General features: G+C 38.2%; 1 protein-coding gene across 5 annotated transcripts in view; it reads right to left on the bottom strand.

The window, feature by feature from the left end:
* Positions 1-3,118: 3,118 nt before the first annotated feature.
* The window catches only part of DROSHA (drosha ribonuclease III), a 92,991-nt gene continuing 74,825 nt past the window's right edge, over positions 3,119-21,284 (bottom strand). For 2 of the 5 annotated variants that reach the window (XM_039356253.1, XM_039356249.1), the window contains 8 exons: positions 19,247-19,404; positions 18,260-18,365; positions 13,612-13,753; positions 11,310-11,392; positions 10,333-10,436; positions 9,262-9,354; positions 7,942-7,988; positions 3,119-3,343 (listed from right to left, as the gene is read on the bottom strand). In XM_039356253.1, the coding sequence (XP_039212187.1) occupies positions 3,213-3,343; positions 7,942-7,988; positions 9,262-9,354; positions 10,333-10,436; positions 11,310-11,392; positions 13,612-13,753; positions 18,260-18,365; positions 19,247-19,404 (864 nt within the window). In that variant the 3' untranslated portion in view covers positions 3,119-3,212. The other 3 variants (XM_039356252.1, XM_039356251.1, XM_039356254.1) reach the window with 2 other exon arrangements.

Below are 21,284 nucleotides of genomic sequence, written 5' to 3' on the forward strand. Positions count from 1 at the left end.
ACTTTTCAGGACTCATTTACCTGTCTTTAGCATTGACTTCAAAGTACTACACTTACATATTCATTCATTCATTCACCAAATTTATACATCACCCATCTCCCTGCATCAGTAACCCTGGGTGATTTATAATAAAAGAGACCACAAAAACCATACAAAAAGTCCAAGAGTCTCCACAAGGAGCCAGCCACCCCTATGGCAGGAATGGGACAACTTGTTGCAGCCAACTCAGCATGGCCTACTCATTGCGGAACAACTCGCCATGGCCACCTTGCTGCGGGATAACTCGCTGCAGGACAACTTAACAGTTCTATTTAATTATTTAAAATAAATAAAATATATTTTAATTTTTGCCATTCACATTTCATTCTGTCCCTCCTTTTGCATCCTTTAATGATTCTATTCCATCATTTCTTTGATAGTAGTGTAACTCTTGTCCCTCAGTGAGTTGTCCTGTGGCAAGATGACTGTGATGAGTTGGCTGTGGTGAGTTGGCTGTGGCAACTTGGCTGCGACGAATTGTCATAGACATTCCCCTCCCCCCATGGCTGCTTATCACTCTTGGATCCCCACGCTAGTTGGCTGAGCCAGAAAACCAAAAGAGTGGAGGCCAACCTTGCTTCCAGAGGTAGGAAGTTCCACAGGGTGGAGTCAATGGCAGCCAAAGCTCTCCTTCTAGATCAGCGGTTCTCAACCTGTGGGTCGCGACCCCATTTGGGGTTGAACAACCATTTCACAGGGGTCGCCAAACAACACAGTCCGCCATTTTTTTCCCCTTTTCCTTACTCCCTTTTATTCTATTGGCTTTTGAAAGCCAATAGAATAGACTGTCTTGAATAGAGTCTAATTCTATTGGCTTTCGAAAGCCAATAGGAATTTTCCAGGTTGTCTCTGCCCTGCTGAGCCCGCCAAAAGTCCCATTCTGCAAATGGTGCTGCAAGTTGTCTGCAGCGAAGGCGAGCTGTCTGGAAGTTTCCACCCCTCCCTGCTGAGCAACTACTAAAAATGTAAGTAAAAGAGGGCCACGGGTGGGAGGTGAGAGGCCGGCGGGCACAGGGAGGGTGCCTTACCTCCCTTGGGCTGGGCCAGCTGGTGGCCCAGGCAGTGGTCGCTCTGCGCCGTCGCTGCCCCTTGCCAGCTATGCCTCGGCGGGCACAGGGGGCACCACGCATGCGCGGTGCTCCTGGGCAGGGAAAGTCCTCGACTTACGACCGGTTGGGTAGTCCTCGACTTACGACCAGTTGGGTAGTCCTCAACTTACGACCGGTTGGGTAGTCCTCGACTTACGACTGGTTGGGGGTTGCGGCATTAAAAAGGTTGAGAACCACTGTTCTAGATCCCACCAATCAAAATTCTTTAGTCAAAGGGCTCCACACCATGCCCTTCCTGCCAGACCAGGTGGGGTGGATCAATGTAATAGGGAGAAGACAGTTTATCTCTCAGTAAATAACCAAAGTACCTGTAATTCTAATAAGCAGATCACCTATCAAAAGGAGGAAACATCCCAAAATACATTTATCCTTCCCATGTTAAAATCTTTAGATATCAACGAAATGTAAAAAATATACTGATGATTAAGATTTAGATAGTGATGTTGAGCATTTAAAGTAGGGTTTTTTTTAATCGATCATACTTACTAAATTAGTTTGGACTCCTACCTTATGTAATATTAAAAAAATAACAGCTACTGGTTGCTAGAAAATGAAATTATTTTGGTGCAATTTAAATTATTTTTGGATTTTCAGATTTATGATTTATATTGATTATTTTTAAATATTGGATAATATAACATTGTTTTGAATATTAAGGTATTATGTTAAAGATGAACAAAAGTGTATTAATGGTTCATTAATGCTCCATTTTTGGAATGATAAAGTTCAGAATAGTACTAGCTCTAAGTATTTCCGTCATGCTACTGTTTTGATTCCGCTTGTTTAATCACCGCAAAATTTCATAATTGCTTATATTTCCACACACATATATATGTGTGTACATATGTATATAGACACACATACTATATGTGTATAATAAATATATACATATTATAATATGCATCATCCTTGCAAAAATTGCATAACTGATCCTTTAAAATAAATATCCAATGCTTTAAATAGCAACTGAAACAGAAATTGGGAAGATTAAGAAAGATCACTTTCCTCATTTCATCTACAAGTTATATTAACTTTTTTTAAAAAAATGCAATAAACCTGGTAAAAATTATCATTGACAAGAAATAATAATACATGCAAATATTATTTATGTCTGGTGAACCTCTTCCAACAAAGCTTTCAAAAGAAAGACGACACAAAATAAATATATAATCTAGTTTGATCAGAGGAGTAAACTGAGGCAAAATATGATCCCCTTGAGGGATGAGACATCTGGATTTCCCAACTGTGAAAAATTGGAGGACAAAGTCATCTGATGGAAGGAGAACCTAAATTAAATGGGCCTGGTCAGCTGAGTGAATCGTGGTTGTGGTAGGATTACATATATGTGCCCTTTATAAGCAACCCTTCTGTAAAATTGATCAAGTATTTTAGAGCTAGGGCTAACATCTGTGAGGATGTTTCCAAGACAAACATAATTTAATGTATTTTTTATTTTTATGTGCCATCATGTCATTGTAAGTTCTTAGTGACGGCATTTCTCCATGACAATGTGTCCTTAACTTGGTCCATCAGGTGCACACATTATCACTTTAATTGAAGCCCCTCCCCCCTGCTGTTTTTCCTCATTTTCTCTTTCCGTCCGTGGATCTTTATACAATGTGTCCAAAATAGGATAATTTGAGCTTGGTGATTTGTGCCTTGAGTTCATTTAGTATATATCTTCTTAATTGTAATGTGGCACAGGCAGAACGTAGCGGAAAATAACATTCTGTTTAATACCTTATTATTTCATATTACACAACAATAGGAATAACACTATATTTTTCTTATTTTTAAAACGTAACGTATTTTGAAATGAAACATTTTATTGTTCACAAACCTAGTCTGGGGAAACGAAATTCTTCAAAAACTCTATGTTCTTTAAAAAAATCATTTTTAAATTTTATGAATACAGCTTTGCTTCTCAAAATGGAGATAAAACATATTAGTAAAAAAAAAAAACACAAAAGCAAACATGATTTCATTTATTTTCATGAAACCAGGATGGGTTTTTTTTTAATAGGCCATGGTCAAAGTTAAGCAAATATACTGTTTCCTTCTGCCTTATTTTCTCATGTCTTCTGAATCATCCAGATCTTTTTCTTGATGTTCTCGTTCCCACCTCATTTCTTTAAGCTCTTGCCGGTACTTCCGTTCAATGAACCGTTTTTGATGGGCCATCTGAGGAAAATTATCTGAGACAAGAAGAAATATTTCATATAAATAAAAGCCAGCCAATGACATGATCTTGCCACCATCAAATATAACATTCAGCTGTTATTATTGTATTACTTTGTCAGGATAAAGAGCACTTGTTGCACATACTGGTTTGGTTGTAATCCCCTATTTACTTTGAAGTAGCCTACTGATTTATGTGCATAGGATTTATGTGAGTAAGATTTACCACATTTGTTGGCAATCAGGGAATGATTTAAATGGAATAAGATTAGTCCCAGTGCTACAATAAATATTGGGATCTGGTTGAGATGCCACCACAAAGCTATGGAGTATTTAACTGTATTTTCTATTTTATAAAAGTTTCCACAGAGATCCATTTGAGTTGATGACTGCTTAGAGATCACATTAGGAGTGTAAGAAGATGAGTGATCCTCATGTTCGATAAAATACTTGTTCAGCAAGCTTCTATCATAAAACATGTCAGCAGGAGGGCTGGAAAGATCCTTATTATGATGATAAAATTCTACCATAAAACACAGATTATTAATAGATTATGCTGAGAAGTCCTGAAAAATCCTATTATTCTTCATCAAAGATGAGAAGAGGACCATCTGGAGCTAATCAAGACAATATTCCTCCATTACTACTATTACAAATCGTGTGTGAGAAACAGAGACAGAGAAGCCATTAGCCCCTCAAAGACCAAAGCACCCAATCTAGAAGCCAAAATCAGTTAATACAACTCAGCAAAAGTGGTGCACAATAAGGAATATAAACATATCAACAATGATGATGCCAGATGGAAGGTCACTGTGGAAAGTATTGCCCGGGTTGAATTTTGTGCCAGAGAACAAATTGCTATGTGTGATAGATGAGCTAATGCTGATGCTGAACAGCTGGTGTCCTTGGGAACAAGAGACTTGACACAGTACCACCTGGGAAATGCAGCTGAAGCAAAAGGTGAAGGAAGAGCTACAGAAAGCAGAGCTTTGACGTATTTTTTTTTTTTTTAACTCAAGAGTATCTTATTAAGTAAATCACTTCTCTGAAACAATGTGAAATTTTGCAGGTGAGAAAAACCATGATGACTGAGGGACAGATATCTCCCAGTGGGGAAGTGTCAGAAGTCTTTCTTCAGAGGGTTTTTAACAGCTCAGGTTTCATCCCAATGAACAGATGCATTTCTGTAAAACCTGTGCAAAGAGAAGGCATTTTGGCCAATTGGTTTACAATGGAAGACAAAGCTTGGAGAGATCTCATCTTCTGAATTTTCTCTAGAATCACCTTGAAACCTTGATCAGTCTTCAATATTTCTGCATTGTTTAATATGATTCAGACAAACACATCCAGGTTAAGAATGTTTGACATCACATCAGTAGAGACTTACCTCGCCAGCTAACATGAACACTTGTTTTTCATGAGAATCCCTGATATGGCTTTGAAAATATATGACCTAAATTAAAGTCAAGAAGTATGCAATCTTTTTTGGCTGGGCCCTGCCTTTGGCCTTTAATGGAGCCTGATCAAATTAGGAGATGATGTGATTTCATGCACATTTATTTTTAGTTAGTATTACTACCCTTTGATATAAATCAGCCCTTGGAGGTAGGCCAGGTCAAGTAACTGGCACTGCAAGGATTCCAGGAATGCCACTATATTGTTGTAAGGTGTAATTACAGAATCTTGAAAGCTTGTCAATTTCTCTCTGGCCCAACATATAGAATAGTAAAGAAAAGCAAGCCAGTTGAATTTCTTTCATTTGCTTCAGTCTCTGGACTGTGTAATCTCTTCTCCAGGTCCTTCCTAAATGGCTTGTTGCTTCCTTCTCCAAAGTCAGCTCTAAATTCCTTTACATTGAAAAATGTCCAGTGTTAGGAATAGCTGTTTAAGGGAGCTCCAGGATCGGCCTACAATAAGGGTCCTCAACCCCTGGTGGTCCACAGCCTGTTGGGAACTAGGCCATGCAAGTGGTGAGCGAGAGTGAGCAAAGCTTCATCTGCACATGCGCGGATGTAGGTTGCGCATGCGAAACCATTCCCTAACGCTGTTGGGGACCAGGCCATGTTAGTGGTGGGCGAGAGCGAGCAAAGCTTCATCTGCGCATTCCCTCACACTGCCGGTCCGTGGGATACAATTTTTCTTCCGAACCGGTCCCTGGAGCCAGAAAGGTTGGGGAACCCTAGCCTACAAGATTAGAGGCAAATCTGGCTCAGAAACTTTGGATTCTATACCCATGTTATAGGTCAGTATTTTTCAATCTTGGGTCATTTTGACCTAGCATGCTGGCTAGGGAATTCTGGGAGTTAAAGTCAATACATCTTAAAATAGCCAAAGATGAGAAACACTGCTATAAGGAAAGAACTGTAGCATGATTTAAAGGTTCCATCCCAGGTCTCCATATCTTCCACATTCATACCAGAAAGCAAATAATTAACAGAGAACAAATGTAAAAAAAATGAAAATCTCTCAGAAGCACATATTTAATGAAAGAAAAGCTAAGCATTTAAAATATGGGCCAAAGATTACAAGTTGGCTGATGGAAGTGGACAAGCTCAGCTTTGATAGATAAAGCTCTGCTTCAATAAATAAAGCTCTGCAACTTCTGTCAGAGGTTTCAATAAGATGGAGAGTTATACAGGATTGTAATACAAAGATTTAGGTTCCCATTTGGTAGTAGCTTGTGAGTTTTGCCATCAGTCTTACAAGGTGAGCACACTGCCCCCATCTAACAAAATAGCGGCTTTATTTTAATCACTATACCTAGATCATCAATGTCAAAGGAATACTTGCAGGCCTGAATTTAAGCATGGGCTTAAGTGCTTTGCTGGAGCCAGGCCAGAGAGCTCTTGTACTTTACTTGACTGAGTCCCTGACTATTGGATCTGAAATATGAATGCTTCCAAGGGATTATGATGATAAGGGGAGAAAGCTAGACATAAAAGTTGTGCAGAATAGCAAGCAAGCAAATATATATATTTTTCCTATCTCAGCTTTCACCAAAATACAAGTCAACTTCAAATGGCTCATCTCCTGCAAGTGACATTTCTCAACAGGGAGAAAGGATTCTATTAAAAACCTTTGGTTCTTTCTCACAATGCCCTCATTCTATATGTATGCACAGTATGTACCGTATGTAGCCTAACCCTTTGTCAAAATCAATGGCTCCCTCAGGCTGAAGCCAACAACTAGCCCATCTTCCAAAGTAATCCTCTGCAGATGTTTGCTCGTCTTTTTCAAGGGGGTTTCCATGATAGTTGCCTGGGGCAGTGTTGTACAGGATCCAAGTTGTTGCTCAACTCCATGATAAACTATTACAAAAGCTGGGCAAACTTTAATAGGCTGTGAAAATGACCCTGGGGGACAGAAGGGAAGCTGCAGCTTTTAAGGACAACGATCAGACAAGAGATGTCTCAGCCCACAGAAGCGGGGGTGGGGGTGAGGGGGTGGGTAGAAAGTTCTCCCTGAGTCTCAGGAGGGACTCTCCCTTGTTCTCTGGAAAGCAAAAACAAGGGAGGAGAGAAGAACTTTCAGAGTTACAAGGTTCTTTTTCTGTCATCTTAAAATAAAGGAAGTACTCATGATTTTGATTTTTGGTTTGGACTATCTTAAAGGGCTGGCACAAGCTGCGTGGGTGGCAATCAAATCCCGACCTGTACGAAAACAGGAGTCTGTACAGGAATTCCTTGATTTACAACAGTTTGTTTAGTGACCCGTTCAAAGTTACAATGGCAGTGAAAAAAATGACTTTTGACTGTTTTTCACACAACCATTGCAACATCCCCATGGTCATGTGATCAAAATTGAGATGCTTGGCTGACTTATGACTGTTTTTCACACAACCATTGCAACATCCCCATGGTCATGTGATCAAAATTGAGATGCTTGGCTGACTTATGACTGTTTGTCACACAACCATTGCAACATCCCCATGGTCATGTGATCAAAATTGAGATGCTTGGCTGACTTATGACTGTTTGTCACACAACCATTGCAACATCCCCATGGTCATGTGATCAAAATTGAGATGCTTGGCTGACTTATGACTGTTTGTCACACAACCATTGCAACATCCCCATGGTCATGTGATCAAAATTGAGATGCTTGGCAACTGACTCATATTTATGATGGTTGCAGGGTCACGTGATCACCTCTGGCGACCTTCTGATAAGCAAAGTCAATGGGGAAGCCTGGTTCACTTAACAACAACAACAATTGCTAACTTAACAACTGCAGTGGTTCACTTAAAAACTGTGGCAAAAAAGGCTGTAGAATGGGACAAAACTTGCTTAACAACTGTCTCACTTAGCAACAGAAACTTTGGGCTCAATTGTGGCTGTAAGTCGAGGACTAACTGAGGTCAACACCTACTGGCAGACCCATGCCTAAAAACCAACATGAAGTTCAGCATCACTTGTGACTTCAGAGATAGTAGAACGTAAAACAGTTTGTTCCACTAGTCAATAAGTTGTGTTACTAACAGGAACGATAATTGTAAACAATGCTGGAGCAACATATTCATTTGTTCACTTTAACCTGTATTTCTCCTCTGTTGCACACACTGCCTACAACTCCTCCCCAGAACAACTCTGTAGTAATTTCCAAGAAACCCTCTTACATTTTTCCAGTGCATCCATTGCTGCACACATCTCCGCTTGCTGAATGCTGCAAAAATAAATAAATAAATTATGACAAATGTAATTCAGAAGCAAGTTACAGCTTCCCAGAACTGCTGTGCAGTAACTAATTTTTCAAATAATTACTGGCAGTTGTTACCATAAAAACTCTTCCAGTCCCCCACCCCCACTACATACATATACATTACTGCTTTGCGGAGAGTTATTTTAAAAACAAAGATCCATGCTGTTAAACATCACCCTTCAAAATTCTTTGGCAATTTGTTTTATCAGAGCAATGAAAAGTCATTTTTTAAAAACAACAACAACAACACTTTGTCTATTTTGAAAATGAGCATGGCTGCAGACATCTTCCTTATTCATTTTTGGTTGACATATCCAGCAGCAAAAGTCGATGACAAGTGAAAAATCTTTTAAATGTTATTTATTCTGCAGATAGCCCTTGGCATTTACCGTGCAGAGAACTTTAAGATGTTTTTTCCATTCATCTTACTGAAATTATTTTTCTATAAAATGGACAATCAGGCTGGAAGATACCAATCGGTTTATAGGTTAGGCTGAACTATCATTGAGTCTAGATCTAGCTGGGCCTTGACATCAAGCTGGAGAAGGCAACTCTAAGCTAAAACTAAACCACAACTGTGTTCACACTTCCAGCTTATCAATTTGCTGCATTCTTTGAAAAGAACTTGTGGATATTGGAGTATTTTTCTAAACATTAAAGCATTAAACAGGGTGACTCTTCTCCAGTTTTCCATATATTACTCCCTTACTGGACACTGTGTCCTACCTCTCCCCAATGAAAATTCTTTCTCTCCTTAACAATTATTCTTTTTAATATGCCCCCAAACACAATTTCAACACATTAAAAAAATGGAGTTTAGGACTTTTAAAAAAATGTTTGACAGTACTGACTGGCACATTATCTCTTGACCTTCTGGCACTAAGCAAAGTCCCCAGAAAGAATATTTGATGACTGCAAAGGTTCTCTAAGGAACAACATGAATTGAAACTCAGTATTGTGTCAAGTTGTTGCTTTATGCCACTAACAGGCACACTTCCCCACTCTCACCTTGAATGCCTGACAATGAGAATCAGTGTGCTTGTGCCTCTTAGACTGTCTTGATCCCAGGTTAAGATGCACAAAAGGAGAATTCTAAAATTCACTTTTTTAGAAGTCCTATCTAATACGTCAGTGAACCTCATATAGCAATCTTTACCCATTTTCATTAGAGAGAGAGAGTCAGACAGATAGGCAGTCAGAGATATAGAATATCTAAGTATTTAAACATTTTACGTACCTTGGTCCCTTCCCACATCCTATTCTCTCGCCTTTGAAATAAACAGCCACGGTGTATGTCCTTGCATGAGAAGGCCCAACTGTTTGCAGTGTTCTAAGCCACAGAGACAGATAGCCAAAAAAACAAACAAACAAACAGGACTGAAAACATTCTCTCTACGACATCTGAACAGAAATGCAACTATTTTAACAAAGGTCACGGCATAGGGATAGAACCTTGACAGATTATTTTATGAGGCAATGGCATCATTTAATTAGGGAATATTTATGTATGCTTGATACAGAATCTTCTCTCTGTCAATCAATAATCGCTCCTCTTTCTGATATAACCTTCCACCCTATATACATAGTTACACTGTTAACATCAACTGCATCATATTTCCCGATTTCATGCTTCAATTTTATAGTCATTTACCTTCCTCTTCACCACAGCCTTACTTCTTATTTGAAGAGGATGGAATATGCCCTTAATATTTTACCCTTGACCCAAAAATATAATCTTAAAACGATGAAACATCTTGACATTTTCTGCAGCCTTTTCCCCATACATATGCTAAACTGGTACTACCTGTTCTAACAGCAACCGTTTTGCTAAGCAACAAGAGAAAAAAAAGTCTGTTCCTATCATATCTGAACACAGCATGACTAGGAAATTACTTAGAAAGCAGGTAGGAATATTCACCAATGTCTTCTATAACTTTGGGCAATGCCTGCTGCACCTGCAGAAAGTCACTGGATGAGCTTAAAAAGCAACAGAATGTCCAATGCGATCATAGTGGAGAAAGTGAGAACAAAGTTTGGGAAAACTGAATGTACCTGAGACTATCAATGTCTATTGTATTTACAGCCATCACACTGCCTACTTGCACAAACCTTCGTGACTATATTTCCAACGGTTTAAACTGAATTTGAGATCCAAAATGTAACAGTACACTTTGCTTTTATCAGAGCAAATAATTCCTTCTTTGAACAAAGGGCGTGATAACCGAATTCCAATCATATGGGAATTTTTTTTTTAAAAAAGGAAGGAATCACAAAGTGACAATGTAGATATACAAGTCAATCTCCTTACTTATAAAGAGGAATATCTGGCTCCTTCCCTTCTGTTCTGAGAGTTAAACAGCATTGCTGGAGTTGGGACTTTGGATCATTCCAATCCTGATTTAAGATGAATTCCTAAAATGGCCAAAAAAAGAGAGGAAGGAATAACAACTCTTCACAGGAAATAATGGACTGGAAGTAGGAAAATACTTTAGGATTTTTAAAAAAGTCTTTTCAAATGTTATTTTTTCTTAGTATACGTAGGTTGCATTTGTGCGTGTTTAAATAACGCAACATTTGATTTAGTGTGATTGATAAATTGATACCAGGTCATGTTTAATGCAAGACAAAGTTAACTAAGACTAACGCAACTGCAGTTGATGCTAGCGCATGCACAGTTACCATTATGGGTGCAGATGTTGAAGTTCTAGATTAGGAGTCTTCAAACCTGGTTCTTTTGACTTGTGGACTTCAACTCCCAGAATTCCTCAGCCAGCGTCCACAAGTCATAAAAGAACCAAGTTTGAAGACCCCTGCTCTAGATGTTTTAGTTTGTACAAAATGGAGAAAAGGAAGGTTTTGTTTAAAGGCAGCTCAAAAAGAAGAGGCTCATTTTGAAGAAGTACAGCAGAATACAGGAGACAACAATTACTCTTTTGATATCAGTTTATCCACTTTTAATGTTGTTCAGCATTTCATTAATAAAATATAAAAAAAAATACGTGTAAAAACTTTGCCTCTTTCCATTGAGCTGGAAGCAATTACCCTATTTTTCATAGAAATGTCACTTTAAGTAGTGCAAATTCCAATCATGTGATCTCTTCATGAGATTCATTAACTGCACTAATCAAGACCTATCTGTATCTAGGCCACGAATGTGAGAGAACAGAGATTTAAAACCTGTATTATCAGTCAGGACACCGAGGGCAAAAATCTAGGATTAACTGGGACTCTGCAGCAAAGCCACCTTTTTAGCTGTGTAACACATACTATCGCTCTGAGACTTACTTTCAATCGCGGGAAAAAGCATACGTTCATGAAGGTGTGGACATATTCAAGGTCTTTATCTATGTACAGAGCTGCGATAAAGGCTGAGAAAGAAGGAACAACCAAACATTAATGAATATTATTTTCTTTCAAATTCACATTAATATTTCTAGAGAATCTTTTGCAAATATTCTAAGTCAATGGTGATCTGCAATGGTATATATTAAGACATAAAAAAAAAGGTGGGCGAGAGGTGTTTTTTTGGGAAGAAGGAAAGACTATGAGGAGGAAAATGGTAGCAGGATTATTAATGTCCACACCATCCACAAAAGATATATGAAAGACATGAGTAAAAATAGGTAAAAATAAAATGAAAAGCCAGAGCAGATAATTGGTTTACTAATTTGTTTTTTTCTGATATAAACAGCAGGGAACAGTCTTTCACTTCAAGCAATTCACACACATCAAAGATTTGTGGAGGGAGCTGTAGGAAAGCTTGTGCTTTTAGCACTTGCCATAACTACACAGGAAAGTGTGTTTCTGCCCTAAAGACAGGTACAAGGATTGACAGGTACAAGGGCTATACTCACAATTGGATTATTATTATTATTTTTTGATTCTGTTAGAACAGCATAAGCCACAATGCTACAATCTCCATCTAAGGTTGGCTGGGAGAAACACAGGGGATGGAAATGTGCATAAAGTCCTCAGTCTAAATCAATGTTTTTCAAATTTGACAAATCTGAACTATGGTAGTAGACATCCAAACTTCTTAAAGTTGCCATGTTTGAAAAAATACTTATCTAAATTACAAACTGATCGAATTATTTTCAGTCAGTATTTTAGTCCATGTATTTTAATGGAGATGACTCTTCAACCTAGTGTCCTTGGTATAGTTTGGGACTACAACTAATTGATTATTTTGGGGAATTATAGTCCAAGTGCTTTTAAGACGGCACTACATTGGGAAAACCAGGTTAAGCTGTTGTGTTATTGGTCCACTATGAATATTTTCCTTTCTGAGCAAGGAGTGGGAATTCAAGCTCTTAAAATGTGAGTTCAGACTCTACTGTTTAATAGACTTCGTTCCTGGAAAACAAAATAGCAAACAAACATCCCGCTAAACCTAGCAATATTTCAGTATCGGATTATGTTTTTTTCTTGCAGCTCCTGCTGTTTTACACTTACACTTTTTTTTTCTTGCAGCTCCTGCTGTTTTATACTTACTATACTTATATTTTATTCTCCCAAATTGGCCTTCCCCATCCATGTACTCTCTGAGGGTGTTTTGGCTTAATTTTCAATCAGGTTGCTATCCTGACATATCAGATCAAATATCAGGTCAAGAAAGTTATTTCTAATCCCATTAATAGATTCGTCCACTTTTGTTCTCGATACACTAATAGGCAATACCTTCCTATTCTTCTCACAACTGTCTCTTGTCTCTTAACATGCTATCTGCCAAGTTTCCACTAACGAAAGTTTCACCTTCCAGCCTAGTTCTGTTTCAGAAAAGAGTTTGAGGCAGTTGGGTTAATTCAAGGTCACTGAGTAAAGAAACTGAATCAATGAAAAATGCCAAGATCTACACAAATTAATTAAGAAGCAATTCTGAAAAACTAGACAAAGAGACAGCTCTTCAAATATCCCATTGTTTAGCCAGGAGACTATAAGTTTTTAGAAATAAATCACAGCAAAGCACACACTCTCAGAACCTTGGCCATAAATTATGATTGTTTGTGAACTACTTCCATTTACTAAAAGGATCTGGCAAGAGACACTGGGCCCAATCAACTCACAAAATATATTAAAATGCTCTGGATAAAGATTACCTTTTGGGCCTGATATTTATTACCACTTGCACGGGAAGAACAACTTTTAAAAAAACCAAACTTAAAATTAAGAAAAAGGCGATGTTCCACTTGCAATGTGGGTTTTCATCGGAGTGCCTTTGGAAGCAATACTACTTATAAAATTATAAATTGATTATATTTCAAATAAAAGTAGGGAGTCAATTTTTCGTTTTGTTCCTTTAGTTGGGGGTATCTAAGAGCAGGCATTGTAACAGTGAAAAGCAATTCATTTTCTAATGTAAATTATATAGACATAGTACTACACATTTTAGATCCTCAGGATGGCAGTTAGTGGTAACACATCTATATTATAAGCAAACTTTCTTTAAGCCACCACCTTAGAGGTTCTTTGATCTGGTTTTTGCCTTTAACTGTTTCTGAACCACCTGTACCAGTAAACAAGTTTTGAAACTTTATTTAGCTTTCAAACCACTAGAAAAGGAAAATGAATTAGCAGCAGTAGCACTTACATTCCAAAAGATCAGCTAATGTTTTTGTTCGCAGTGCCACAGGCCGTTTGGTCTTATCGTTAGTAATGGCAAACTCCTGCATGCCCAGTTCTTCTGCCACTTTGGCTTGCGTTCTGTTGTTGACCAAAGAGCTTCGCAGCAACTGCCAAGACAAGAGACTCCACTCAGGTAAATGTGCATGGAACTCTGAGCAGCCATACCCAACTTTTAGCCTAGATCAGAGGTGGGGAACCATGGCTCTTTTATGACTTGTGGACTTCAACTCTCAGAATTCCTGAGCCGGCATGAATTCCTGGCTCAGGAATGATGGGAATTGAAGTCCACAAGTCATAAAAGAGCCATAGTTTCCCTCCCCTGGCCCAGATATATAACATGTTGCTAGCCTTTGCTTGACTAAACAAAAACAAAGAAATGCTATTGTTTATCTGGTATAAACACCTCCTGTTTTCTTCTAGCAATTTTAAAAGAAGGCACATATAGAAATGAGGTGTACACTCTTATCTCATTCCCTCTTTCCCTCTTTCCTCAACCTCATGTTAATACGAAAGGACTGCCACATTCATCTCAGCGCATACTTTCAATCAACCTGTAAGGGGCAGAAGAAAAAGGGCAGGATTCAGGTACTCCCAAAATATACAGGTGTCCCCTTTCCTGGCCTGAGAAAAGCAGAATGATATGTGCTGATTGTGCAATATTTTTATTTATCATAAATGTCAAGCATTCTATCCGCATTGTATATGTTCTCTTTTTATTAAGAAAGGCAAAACCTAAAAAAAAAAAATTACCCTGCCACACAATCTAATGTTATTTGTCTTGGTACCCAGTCAACAGAGATTCCTCCCAACTCTTTTTAGATTAGCCACAGTTTAGACCAGTAGTAGGCAATTCTTTCCAAAGAAAAAGTCACGTTTTAATGTTGAGATAATATCATAGTTACCCAGAGAATCAGGGAAGCTTGCCCATCTGCAAAAGAGATGACCCAGTAAGTAATACCAACTGATTAAAAGAAAGATTGGTGAGGTTGATCCTTCCCATCCTCTCTAGCTGTCCTCCTCAAACAGACACTTTGAAGCCCTAGATCAGTGATGGTGAACCTTTTAGAGACCGAGTGCCCAAACTGCAACCCAAAACCCACTTATGTAGAGTCGGGTGCCAGGTGGGCATGGCTCATTGGGTAGGTGTGGCCCATTGGGTGGGTGTGGCTGTGGTGCTAACAGCAGACTGGGTGGGACTAAAAAATTTAATCAATCAATTCCAACTTTGCGAGATCTTTTTTTTCCCCACAAAAAATTGAAATTGATTGATTGAACCTTTTTTTTTTTTTTTGCACACGACAGCAGAGACCTAAAGTGAAAAGGTTTTATAAAACCCAGCTGGGGCGACAGCACGTGTGCCCACAGAGAGGGCTCTGCATGCCACCTGTGGCACACATGCCATAGGTTCACCACCACTGTCCTAGATTATCTTTTCTGGACAGGTGATGGACACATCTGCACGTAAAGCTATGGACTACAACCATTCACATTCCTTTAAAAGAAATCTAAGGAAGTCTATCATCCTTGTGTAGAATTGAAGGAGATTCTTGACAATGCCGTTTAATTTGTAATTCTGACCAAAATTAAAACAATGTTTATTTTTAAAATCGTTTGAATGGAGGCTTGAAAACAAGAAATTTTCTGCTGTTATGTTGGTACCTGAAGGCACTATGTTAGGCACATCATATTTATTTTTTCATCTGTATCCCAAATTATGCCTCGCTGTAACTCAAGGTAATGGAACCAGCCCAGCTGCATGAAATGCAATTTAAAAGTGAATTGTTGTGATTGTGGTTATCATGAAGCACTTCACTGAGTCTGAACAACAGTGGCCAAATTGTGGTTAATCAAAGCTAAACTTTTTTTATTTCTCCTCACAGGCATGGGAGAAAGAAGCACAAGTGAGGACTATCTAGCTTCATTTTGTAACTGCTTAGCCACAGTTTAATATCACACTGAAAGTAATCCATAGTGTGCCCTGCTACTTGCATTCGAAACAAAGAGAGCTACTTAGTGACTTGCTAATTATGAAAGTATCTAAGAATACTGTTCCCAGCTGTTAAAGTGAAGTTGCAAAAATTCGCAAGCTGAAGTTTTATTTCCATATTTGATTTTGTAAGTGTTATTATGGCTTTGGCTAATTGAGCAGAAATAGTTTAAAAACATATAATCCTCTTATACTGGATAAATGAGATGGTCCCCAATGTGTCCACTGTAAGAAGATAGCAGGGTTTTTTTTGGGGGGGGGACGGGAGTGTGTTTAAAGAAATGCAGCCATCTATGAGACTCAAGAACTAGTTGACAGGAAAAAAAAGCAAGTGCGCTAATTAGCAGCAATAACTTTCCAAAAGAATAAGCACATAATATTCTTGGGATTATTTCTGCTGTAAATCAAAGGAAAAATGTTGAAATTTGCATAGGATATGAAGAGTGGATGATTAGCTAAGAAGGTGAAATTTCTGCAGAAGACTAAAAGATATGGGTGGTATTTGAAAAAGAACATAGTAATACTGTGACATGGAAAATAATGTGTACATGACACAGAAAAGCAAGCATTGGAAAAACGGTTTCCAATTGATTCAATGAAAAACACAATTTGGAAGCGTCACCCTGTCAGTAAGGAAGGAACATATAACGTATTCACAAATCGGATGGAACTATAACACCAATCATAGTGAATAAAAGATCTTGGATGCAAATGAACTCAGGGGAATCAAAACAGAAAGGGAAGAGGGAGAGATGTTTCCACTTTCAAACTAAAAAGGTGGTGCTAAAATTTAAATTGTCTAGAGGTTCACAGATCATAACAACACTGAGAAGCATCTGCTTTTTTATCTTTTTAAAGGATAGTGATAGTGAAGGAGGATGGCTGATGAAGGGCTATTAAGTTTTTAGGGGCAGGGGGTTAGACTAGAAGACCTCCAAGGTTCCTTCCAACTCTGTTATTCTGTATCTATTTACACTCTATCATCAAATTCTTAAAAATGATTCATTGTCTCTTTTAATGAAGAAAAAAAAACCCTAAAAGTTGCACTTTCTAAGTAATGCAAAGACAGTAAATTGTATCTTAGCATCTCAAGTCAAGGCTAGGCATGGTTTGAGATTAGGAGTAGTCCTTACTTAACAATGGAATTGAATGAGTTCGACTTATGAGTGGTGTTTAAGTTCTGGCTGTTGCAGAATCCCCTCAGGCCTGTGAGTGTGATACCTGGGCCTGCATTTCCAATTGTTGTAATGTCTTCGGTCATGTGATCAAAATTTGCAAACTTTCCTGCCAGCTTCCCACAGCAAAGTCAAAGGGGAACCCTGCAGGCCTCGCAAGCCATGGTTATGTGAGGTTGTCATGATAGTGCATAATTTTCTTAACAATGTTACCAGAAATGTAGCACTATTGTCATTAGTTGGCACGGTCACATAATGTTGTGCTTTATGACAGTGCTGCTTAGCAATGAAGTTTTCAATCCCAAATTACCATTGGTAAGCAAGAATATTGGTAATCTCATGATTTTTGCCATTAGCACTGCTGAGGCCAATAAAAGAAGAAGTCTAAGTACCTGGAGGGTCAAACTGAAGACACAACCAGCACACCCACAAACTGTTTTGTAACTCCTTTCTGCCTGCTTTGGGCAAATGATGAAATAAAAATGAAGGCTCTTAAGACAGGATAAATAGAGGATAGAGAATGAGAGGGAAAAATAATACACGAGGAAGGGAAAAAAGCACTTTGGACACGTCCTTTCTCTAATTTGATTTCATCTATTTTTCATCTAAGAGATGTGTCTCTATAGTTCCTAAAATTCATAATCCACCTACAAATTGTGCATCCACATCCTAGTGCAATGCACAGCACTATTTTTACACTCAAGGGAACCACAGGGATTCCTAGTTGCATGCACTTATTCATTCACATATATGTGTGCGTTCCTTTTTTTCACATATAGCCATCATTCATCCTTCTGCTTCTTTTAGCCTTCTTGCTTCTTGAAACATACTAGAGAGCGCGGATTTCTAGAATATTTGATTTCCTGCCACTAACGGCAGCAGAAAAGCCAACCGTCAATAACCTTCAAGCTTTTTATGGATCTTCAGTCCCCAGTTCTTGTAGGTGACAATCATATGCAACCTCTAGAATGTAGGATTGTTCACCTACAGCTTAGCTTACTAATCAGGAAGAAAGTTGGGATCAGGCTAGAAAACTTCATAAAGTTACTGCTTGAATTATTAGCCCCCAAGAAGCAAGAACAGCACCCCATATTAATGGCCTCCGTTGATTTCAATTCCTTTTGCTCTCCTGCAAATGAACTAGAATTACCTCTAGTTTTTAGAGGAATAACTTAATCATCACGGTTATTAAAGCTATTGATTTGTTTTAAAGAAGAGATAACATCACACCGGGGCTCCATAAATCACATTTCCTTGATTATGGCAGGATTCACATTTTCAAATTAACAGAACCTTATTAAGAACAAGTAGAGGGATGAAGTTGCGGATATTCAGTTAAGCTCAGAATGATTCACTTGCTGTTTTCACACTGTTCTTTTTTCTCTGTTTCCGCCCATAACCAGACTATCCCAGTTTTATTCCTGCCAAGAATAAATGGATGATACTCTCACCGTCAAGTGGCCTTCATGATGATCAGGGAAATGTATGAATAAGTACTCGGTGGCCACCAACTGCATTATGGAATCACCCAAAAACTCCATCCTCTGATTATGGCCCCTGAAGCAAGAGATAAAGGAAGACAGAGATTATACAAAGAAGGGAACAACACTACCTTGCTTTAGCACTGGATATTTTTAAAAAGGCAGAACAATACACTAGTGATCGTATCATACAGTTTAAGACAATACAGTATATTTGTATTGGCTAAATATGGGTTTTCGTGGGAGAGCAAAGGGGAGGCAAATGACAAAACCTATTTAATGTCACCAAGTGAATGTTACGATTATGCATGTAATTGCAGCATTTCTGTGATGCCACTGTGCATAGAATGTTATTTTGGCAACACTGCAGGTTGCTGCAAATCCCACTACTGCCGGATAAGACAAAACAATGCTCTTAGGTTGTCAGAACTAACAAGGCGGAACCACTATAAATTTAGCTATGAATCACTTTATGAAAACATAAATTGTAGGAATTGAGGGGGGGGGAATGACATCAAATGTCCCTGTGCAAAAACATTTGTTTGACTATGGTTCCGCATAAGTAAACGAACTCTGGATACTTCCCGCTTTGGTTCTTCTGCACAAATCAGGTGATTTGATTTTTGCTTAATTTGAATGAAACCACAAATTGTAGCTAGTTAAAAACAGAAGATTCAACCTATGCCAGGGCCAGAAGCAAACTTTGTGTAGTTAAGCCTCTCAATAAGCAAGAATGTTGTTTCTTGTCCTTCAGTATTTTGTCATAAAAATCTCAACTAATCTGGAACAAATAAGTAGGACCTCTAAGGTCAGAGGTTTTGAAAAATCTGAACTGGGGAAACAGCTGTAGATCAACACCACCCCGCTTTCTCTTAAGGAAGAACATCAGCCACTCAGCTTTCCTGAGAAAGAAAGTGCAAGATATCTATTTGGGAAGAAAAATAATAATAATCTCACAACGTCAGATGGTTAAATCCCACTGTTCTCAAAGTGAAAGCCCGTGCCAAGAGGCGAACATGAGTAAAAATTACTCCAATTGCATCTTCAAACTCAGTCAATTTCTGGAGGACAGGAGACGTTTCAATTAGCTGTCTGTCAGTGCTAGATTCTTGCAGCTGTAAATCAATATTAAACAATGAGGACAACAAATTAGTTTTAGAGGAGAAATTTAGAGCTGAATTCAGAAAGCAAATGAAGAAGCTTGATTAGGTACCTTACATTTTATTTTGGCAATATGAGTCTTAATCACCACACAGCCGATATTTTGGTAGCTTGCAATGCTATCTTAATAATACCATTGGCCAAAAGTCCCAGGAGACATGTCTTCTCTGCCTCAAAGACACCTCCTGAAATTAGATTAGTTCCATCCCTTTTGATATTCTGGAAGGTCCTCAAGATCGGGTTATGTGACCAGGCTTGGGGCTTCCAGGGAACAGGGGATTTGACTAGATAGTTCTATTGTTGAGGGGGGTCATTTTTTATTTTTGCTTCACTTTGGAGGTTTAGGATATCTATTACTACCATTTTTGCATTTGCATTCGTTATTACGTTTTTATCTATTGTTATGCACTAAGCAGAATCACCTTCGGTGAAATGGGTGGCAACGTAAATTTGATTAGTAAATAAAAAAAATCAGCAATAATGTATGAACTAAGGATGAATCTCTTTTTAATGGCAAACTCTAAAGAACATTATCGCCATCACAAAAATCAATCAATCAATTAATCTATCAAAGTTCAGGACTGCAGGTTTTTTTTCCTCCTATGCAGCAATCTTGTTTAATTTTACTATGCTTTATTAAGCAAATACAACTATTTTTCCCCCAGTCTTATTCACTCCATTTTTATTGGACTTCAGTTCTTTATTGGATTTCAGCTCAGCTTTCCAAGTTCCTGGAGGGGCACAGGAAGTCATTCAGTAAATATTTTCTAGCTCATTTTGTTGTTGTTTTTTGGTAGTTTGGGAACAGATTGTAAAGATGGGAATCAGGAGGCATCTGTTAAGCAAACCATTCAATCCTTAATTTTAATGCCCTTCAAAAATAGCCTGAAATTGCCAATATTCAAACTAATTTAAGATCATTGGTGGGAGAGGCAGAAACCCAAGAGGAGGAAATAGGAATAGCATTCTTCTCCGTTTCTTTCTGCACCCTAAAGCCACAAAAAAACTCTCCTTCAATAATGAAACTGAGTTGAAGGTCACTTTTATTGTTTAGCTGATAAGAAGTATAGGAATATAACATATTCTTTGCTCCCATTCCCACCCTTAATTCTTAGTTAAAAATCACTCAATTCTCTTTATTTCGGTTATCAACCAGCAGTGGATTAAAACACAAATAAAAATTCCATTCTCTAAGCAGTACATTTTGGTCAAATTTTAATTTTCATTGCTAAATTTCAGCAACGCAATTTCATGGTTCTAGACAAGAACCATGAAGGGTTATGTGAAAGATACTACACTGGAGAACGAATGACTAAATGCGAACTCTGCAATATACGTTTAATCTGAAATGAAAAAGTTTAATTTGATACACTAACTAGCCGATTGCAGCTGACCTTGAAATGCTAAGCAGAACTAGTTAGTAGTTGGGATAGGAGACCCTCAAACATATCAAGGCTACACTGGGAAGGTGAAAAAAATTCTCCTGGAACAAAGCAACAACCAGGTTGTTTTATATGTTGCCAAGAGAACAACATGGCAGTGACTATGAAGTCAACCTGAAAGAGATTTTAATCTAGCTTTGACTACAGGAAGATCCAATAACCTATGAACATGTATAAACAATAGTTTCAAGAGTTCTCAATTTTTTTCCTGGATCCTCATGTGTTCCAAGTCTGTAATTTTATTGTTAATAGCAAAGGTCCTATTCTCCCATGCTTATAAATATTTTGCCTTTTTAACTATTGCCATGTTTTATTAACCGTCTCAGCTGATTTTTTTTTCTTTCAGCAGTGTTTTTAGCTATGTTACATTCCCCCCTCCCCCAGTAGCCCAG

Source organism: Crotalus tigris, unplaced genomic scaffold, assembly GCF_016545835.1.
Source record: "Crotalus tigris isolate CLP2741 ecotype Arizona unplaced genomic scaffold, ASM1654583v1 scf7180000018807.1825209, whole genome shotgun sequence".
Lineage (NCBI taxonomy): Eukaryota > Metazoa > Chordata > Lepidosauria > Squamata > Viperidae > Crotalus > Crotalus tigris.